An 8,054-nucleotide genomic window follows, 5' to 3' on the forward strand; every position below is an offset into this window, starting at 1 on the left:
TAGCTACCCTTCTTAGCCAATGAATCAGCTAGGGATTTGGCCTCTCTTGTGAATTGGGATTAGATGAAAAGTGTTGGTTTTATGAGTGTATGGGCCCTGCATGTGGTCATAGTTCTTGGTGTGTGTGGTCCTAAATGTGCATCTTCTAGGCCTTTATGTTATAGGCTTTTAGTCCTTAGTTATTTTGACTTTACTTGTTTTTTTTATTTCCTTTTTTGCCTTTTCCTTCTCTTTAGTGTCTCTTCAATATTACAGGCATATTTGTAATTATACAGAGCTATCTATTATAAATAAGAGGGGTGGACGTCCAACCCTCGTCTGCTTTTCTTCCCTATCTCAAATTCATTTCTACTCTGACATGGTATCAAAGCTAGGAAAGCTCTCTTCCTGATTTCTCTTCTTATTCTAGCCTTTCTATTCTTGATTCTCTCTTCTTCTTCTCCTCTCTTCTTCGTTTTCTTCTCACAGGGGATTTGCTTTGAGAGTTGCCATGGTCTAGCCGACTGTATAATTTGATTCTCTTGAATGGGTATTGTGGATGATTCAGATTTTTTGGTGTGTTGCAGATTGTTGCAGTCTTCTTGTTCCTTTTATCTGAGATCATATTTCTAGTGCCTTTTGTGCTGTTTTTTCTTTGAAAAATTGGTTGTTGTCAAGGATTGCTGCAATTCCAGGTTTGGACAATTCTACCTCGGGATTTTCTCCAATTTTCTTATTAAAAAATAAATAAATGGTTTATACTGTCTAGAGTGTGCTGGAATTTTTCCATTGAAGTATATTTTGGGTGGCACCGGCGAAGGTTTATTGGAATTTTTCTATTGAAATAGATTTTTGTATTGCACTGGATAGGGTTTGCTGAATTTTTCTATTATGGCAGATTTTTGGGTATTTTTCCCCTAGTTTCCAGCAACCATATTTTTAGACAGCAATCAAGTTATTAATCTTATTTTTCAACCTGTTTTTTGCCACAAGACCCCCTTCTGTGTGTGATTGAGTTTGGACATTCATTGGAATTTCTTATTGCGGTCGTTTGTTCTCCTTGCAATTATTGTTTATAACATTGTTTTGGCATTGGTTGTTCCATATGACTTCATCATCCACATCTAAGACTGTAGACCCCATCGAATCTAGAAACAAATGGTTAGTTGTTCATTCTGAGAACCCTAGCTTGCATATTACAACACATAAACTAAAGTCAAGTAATTACCTTCAGTGATCTAAAGCAATTGAGACTTGAGATGTTTATTGGAGGCAAACAAAAGTTGGGATATATTGATGGTAGTATACCAAAACCCTCTACCACTTATCCCCCATATGTTGAATGGAAATCTAACAATTTTTTGGTTATGTCCTAGCTCTTAGACTCTATGGAACGAAAAGTTAGCGAAGGTCTTTTTTTATATCCACTGCTCGTGAGATTCCGTTGACGGCCCGTGAATTGTATGTTGATCAAAACAATATGGCCCGCATTTATAATAATAATATCTATCATAAGATTAGTCACCTACGACAGGGGTCGAGATTTGTATCTGATTATTATGCCAAAATGTGTGGTATGTGACAGGAATTATAATCTCTTGATGATCTTCACTGTTCTGTGTTCTACAAATGCAGAGGGATACAAAAAATAAATAAATAAATAAAAAGCATTGGGAAGAAACAGACCTTTAAGTTATTAGTAGGTCTTAATACTGATTTTCAATTAGTTCATGCTCGGATTCTTGGATCACCTTCTTTACCATTGCTTAATAGAGTGTATGCTTTACTATTACATGATGAGAAGCATCGGGCAGCTATAGGTTCAACTATGGTTGTAAAATCTACCTTAATGACATGACAGAAACTTCGATCATAGTGATGTTGATCATGGATGTGATATAGGAAGAGGTGCTTGTGATGGTGGTAGAGGCCGTGGACATAGCCTTGGTCGTGCTCGTGGCATGGATCGGTTGTGTACTCATTGTCGCAGACATGAACAGAATGTTAACTATTGCTTGGTTCTTCGTGGTCGTCGCCAGGGTAGAGCAGCCAATTCTACTGCCTCAGATAGCAGGAACTCTTAGTAATGCAAGGGCATTTTCACACCGGGCTCAAGTAGGGTAGCCTATGCGATCAAGGACACACTCGGGGTGGGTGGCCCGTATGAAGCAGAACCCATGTAAAGTGGGACCCACGAGGGGGTTCGGTCGAGGTCCTAACCTATCTGATGTGGGGTTTGGGCTATGAGATAAATGGATTGATTCGTCATGCTCTATCCGTTCAAGCTTTTAGAGCAATTGGTTAACTATCATGCATCAAAGTGGTATCAGAGCGGGAGGTCTCGTGTTCGAGACTCCTCACCGGGGGTGATTAATGCAAGGGCATTTTCACACCGGGCTCGAGTGGGGTAGCCTGCAAGATGCGAGGACACACTCAAGGTGGGTGGCCTGTGTGAAGCAGAACCCATGTTAAGTGAGGCCCACAAGGGGGTTCGGCCGAGGTCCTAACCCATGCGATGTGGAGCCTGGACTATGAGATAAATGGATTGATTCGCCATGCTCTATCAATTCGAGCTTTTAGAGTAAGTGATTAATTGTCCTACATCACTTAGTTTACTATTGGGCAGGTGACACCTTATACAACTTCACATTTGGTTTCATCAACTAGTGATATGGTTCATCTCTCAGAATCCAAATATGATGCTTTGTTAAGGGATGTCACTCATAATAAGGCCTCCTCATCCACTTCATTGGCCCAAATAGGTAACCCATCCACTATCTTTCATAGTACTTCTGCATCAAGTCCTTGAATTATTGATTCAAGGGCTACCGATCATATGATAGGTACATCTAATTATTTTTCTTCATTTACTCCTAATCCAAATTTAGGTCGTATGAATTAACAAATGGTGCCTTAACACCTCTAGTGGGAAAGGGTATTGTTATCTATTTCTCCATCTTTCTCCTTGTTATTTGTCTTATCGGTTCCTAATATTACGTCTAATTTACCATCAGTTAAAAAAGTTATAAAAGACTTGAATTGTAGTGTGACTTTTTATCATGATTGTTGTGTTTTCTAGGATTTGAATAAGAAAAAGCTACTTAGCAATAGACATGAGAAGAATGGTTTATACGTTTTTCATTTAAATACTTCAAGTCATATTATTATCTTAGTGTCAAGAAGGAAAATCTTTATATCTAGTATTGTAGGTTTGGTCATCCCTCGAGTCCAGTCTCACAGTCTTTATTACCAGCGTCGGTTGAGTCCTAATTATATCAAAAACTTAAAATGTGAGGCTTATGTCTTAGCCAAACACAGTAAGTTTATTTATCCTCCTGTGGAAAAATGGTCCAGTAAAAATTTTTCTTTGGTTCATTCAAACGTATGGGTCCAATTCCTATTACTTGTGATGGATTTAAATACTTTGTCTCATCTATTGATGATGCATCTCGTATGATGTGAATTTATTTAATAAAAACTAGAGATGAAGTTAACTCTATGAATTTATGTAATAAAAACTAGAGATGAAGTTAACTATATTTTTTAAGTATTTAGTAGTTGGGTCAAAAATCTATTTAATATGAATATTGCAACTCTTCATACAGATAATACAAAAGAGTATCTTCCCCATACTATGATATGTTTTCTTCAAAAGCATGATATTAATTCTCAGACCATGTATGCATATACCCCACAACAAAATGGAATTGTTGAAAGGAAAAATAGACATCTTTTAAAAGTCACTTGTCTCTTCGTTGGTATGTATGTTCGTAAATCGTTTTTGTCAGAAGCTATTTTTACAGCCTAATATCTGATTAATCATCTTCCTACTAAGGTTCTTGCTAAACAGTCACCTGTCTAATATTTTTTGCTTTTTATCCGATCTCTAAAATTCCACGGCGGGCCTTTGGATACACGTGTTATCTCTATAATACTGATCCTCTTAGAAATAAATTGTCAAGTCAAGTTGTCAAATGCATTTTCATGCAATATTCGTCTCCACAAGAGAGGTATAAATGCTTCGATCCAATTACTAAAAAGTGTCATGTTTCTATAGACGTTAAATTTGTTGAAGACATTGCCCTGTCTGAGTTTGATAAAATAGTTTTTGTTCATTCCAAATCCAATAATGCTAGAAATAATGTTGTTATTGATTCCACTAAGTCTAACTTGAAGATATATGAATGAAGGAATGTTCTTAATCGTATTCTTTCTCAGGACAGTACGAAGCATGCTCCTTTGACTACAAGTGTTGAGACTGATTGTGTTGCTACTCGTTTGCCTATCTATGATGATTCATAATTAGACCCTTCCTTGGAGTTACTTATTGTTGTTAGAAAAGCAAAAGGATAGTGCACCTCTCATCCCATTCAACACTTTATTTCCCATCATTCTTTGTCTCCTTAGCACAAATCATTTGTTTCTACTCTTAAGTGCTCTTTTTCCACCGTTCTTAAAAAAATTTACAGAGTCACTTATTTCTCCTTTGTGACGACAAGCCATGGAGAAGGAGAAGGTAGCTCTTGAAAAACATCATACGTGAGAGATAGCTAAGTTACCAACTAGGAAGAATATTGTGGGTTGTCATTTGGTGTATGCACTCAAGTACAATCCAAATGAACATAGAGCTCGACGTAAAGCCCGCCTTGTAACTAAAAGCTTCACGTAGACTTTTAGTGAGGATTACTCTAAGACCTTGCTCATGTGGCTAAGATGAACTCTATTCGGGTATTTATTTCTCTTGTTGTCAATCTACATTAGCCCCTGTATCAATTAGATGTTAAAAATGCCTTTTTAAATGGTGAGTTGAATGAGGAGATATATATATATATATATATATATATATATATATATGTATGTATATATATATATATATATATATATATATATATATATATATATATATATATATATATATATATATATATATATATATATATATATATGCTTCCTTTTTGTTCTTTAGAGGAGGAGGAGAAGGTAAGTCATCTAAAGAATGCAATATATGGTTTGAAGTAGGCTCCTCAAGCCTAATTTGATAAGTTTAGCAGGGCTGTGATTTTTATTGGTTTTTCCCGTATTCATTTTTATTATTCTATGTTTTTCAAGAGACATGTGAATGGGACTTTTATTGTGAGTATCTATATAAATGATATTCTTATTATAGGTGATGATGCTAATGGTACTTCTAAGTTGAAACCATATCTGAGCAAGTTGTTTGATATCAAAGGCTTGGGACTGCTAAAATATTTCCTTGGAATTGAAGTCTCTCATTCCAAGGGGCATAGCATCTTATTTAGTTGTCATAATAAACTTAATATTGAAAGGTACTCTTATGCAAATTGAGCAGGTTCTCTATATGATCGGTGATCTACAAAAGGCTATTGTACTATTTTCGGTGGTAATTTAGTTACCTAGAAGACTAAGATGCAGACAGTTGTTACTTGTTACTAGGTCCAGTGGTAAGGCAGAGTATCACACTATGGCGAATACGTTATGTGAAATTGTGTGGTTAAAAAGCTTTGTTATTTACAAAATGCGGTACATGAGTTTCATATATATTAATGATGATACTATTATAGTCATGTTCATAAATGTTAGCTATTTGTTTTACTTATAGCCATTCACTTAGTTATAATTGCATTTACCATAATTGAGTGAAACTAACACTTTAAAATGCACTTGAATAGGTGATGGTATAATTTATTGGGCACTTTTGTGAACAGATTGTACGAAGTTTTGCTCATGGACCAACTTCCCTTTTGTGATCATTTGTGAATGCATGGGAAGTAATAGTGGGTAGTACATAGTTTATTTTTATCGATACAAAATGCATAGTTACATTTTGTGCATAGTTTCTTTTTATCGATACAAAATGCATACTTACATTCACTAAAGTGTCTGTGAGGAACATTCACTATGTAGGACACTCATGAAAAGTCTAGATATGCACATTACTACCATGTTAGCATTCCTTGAGCCATGTTAATAGGACTTGGCGACTGATTAGCATGGCCTTTGAATTCCCGTGTAGGTTACCTTCCACTGTACACATAGCAAGGTGATGTTGAATCAGTACCATTCATGAGGTCAACCTTATCAACATTAGTTTGAACTATGGTTGAAGGTAGGCTGTACAAGAGCTTCAATAGATGACTGTACTTAATAGTTTTAAATAGTTTGATAATGCACACACACGCTTGAAGACCCTGCATGTGTGACAATTGCACATATATATGAGATCCAACCTTTTCCATTGTGTGGGCCATACTAACTAGATCTTTGGCTAAAGAACCAGCTTCTTTTACTCTTTGTGAGAATGGAACAATACAAAATATATAGAGCACTAAAGTGTCTTTTTTAGCCTATGGCCCACCTAAGAAAGCAATGGACTGACTTTTTATCCTGTTGTGTAGCTCACATTTGTTTCCTAGCATGTGATCCACCTAAGAAACACTCGGGCTAGGGCCCAACATAAACATTTCAGGCCGAGCTCAGGCTGGACTGTTTTGGCCTGTCACGGACTCGGGCCAGGCATGGATAGATGTTGGCCCGGCCTAACCCGGCTCGTTGATACCCCTATTTGGGATGGTCTGATAGGAAGGGGGCAGGAGATCTTCTGCATCATCACCATCCAGTGGAGGCCTTACCACACAAACAATATAGATAACTCAAGGCAGGCCCCATGTGTACAATATGCTGACCCAAAAGAGAACGCTGACAATTTGAGTCGGCCATCATTTAGTTCTGCAGTCACGCACTCAGAAAAAAGCAACCCAGGCACACAACGGATCTGTCCGCCTAATCAAGGGCCCCATGCAATCAGCTTACACTTGGGATTCTGTTTTACCAAGTGCACAACTGCAATTAGCATTCATCAGCAACATTTCTTTTCTTTTTCTTCTTTTCTTTTTCCCTTTTACTAGCATTCCTCAATAACAAATGTTCACATACCCATTCCAATTTCCCTCCTATTTTTTTCTTTTTTCGTGGCACCAGTGAAAACAACCAATACAAAACACATACAAAAGCTTGAATAGACCACATACTCATTTCTCATCCCAATGCAAAAACACAGGACATGTGAATTCAATGACCTCAACCACCAAAACCCATGTGCCTTTGGATTTGCAATCGAATAAAACTGCAATAACTAGTCAGATAAAGTAAAACCCAATTGCAGTTTTAAGTGGCTTTCAGGTTGAGGAGTACTTCCTCATTATCACAGTAGTTCTTGCAATTCCTCTTGAATAAACCGAAATTTCGCAATTCAAATCACTTGAACACCCAAACGCGGCCTTAAATAATGGAAAGAAGAGGAAAATGCCTTAAATGGCATACATATTTACAAACACATGTAATGCATGCGTGATCTGCATACATACCTGAAGAGGAGAGAGAAACTGTGAGGTGGGTTTTTGGAGGATGGATAGAAGGTGATGAAATCATTCTTCTTCCAGCCTCCATTAGTGCCAGTTCCACAGAGAGAGAGAGAGAGAGAGAGAGAGAGAGAGAGAGAGAGAGAGTTTTCTATTGAAGAGTCTGTGAGGTTGGCTTGTAAAGAAAAGGAGGGGAACGAGGATGAGGTTACTGATGCGTTAGAAGCCGGGAGTACTGGAATTATATGGTGGAGACTTCTCTCCCCCAGTACACGTGGCAGGTTGATGTATTTATTGATCCCGTCCGTCCATTTAATGGGCTATATCATAGATGCCTTCTATTTCAAACATAAGCCCCATTGGAAAATCCTATCCATACTTATTTCTTCATTTTCCGTACTGATTATTTGACTGTTAACTACTTTTGTTTTGTACCGTTGCTTTAAAGGCTACCAATTGGATGGATAGGATCATCTGATCATTTTCATTTGGAACCATCATCCATCTGCAGTAGGTGTAATTAGATGGACGGTATCAAATGATAGATCTTCATGGATTTAACATGTTCCTGTTCTTGTGCTCTACCGTATTATCATCTTACACCAATTCTGATGGGGAGTTTGGGAGACGGTTTGGGTGCAACCTCTGCCTGTCCATAGCTCGGAACCGGCTGGGGCTCCATGGGACCCACTGTGA

General features: G+C 37.4%; 1 protein-coding gene across 4 annotated transcripts in view; it reads right to left on the minus strand.

The window, feature by feature from the left end:
- Positions 1-7,520, minus strand: part of LOC131230298 (RNA polymerase sigma factor sigF, chloroplastic) — a 40,541-nt gene extending 33,021 nt beyond the window's left edge. For all 4 annotated transcript variants that reach the window (XM_058226151.1, XM_058226149.1, XM_058226150.1 and 1 more), the window contains exon 1: positions 7,365-7,520. In XM_058226151.1, coding sequence (XP_058082134.1) covers positions 7,365-7,446 — 82 coding nt within the window. In that variant the 5' untranslated portion in view covers positions 7,447-7,520. The remainder of the gene's footprint in view (positions 1-7,364) is intronic.
- Positions 7,521-8,054: the final 534 nt, after the last annotated feature.

This window comes from Magnolia sinica, chromosome 17, assembly GCF_029962835.1.
Source record: "Magnolia sinica isolate HGM2019 chromosome 17, MsV1, whole genome shotgun sequence".
NCBI lineage: Eukaryota > Viridiplantae > Streptophyta > Magnoliopsida > Magnoliales > Magnoliaceae > Magnolia > Magnolia sinica.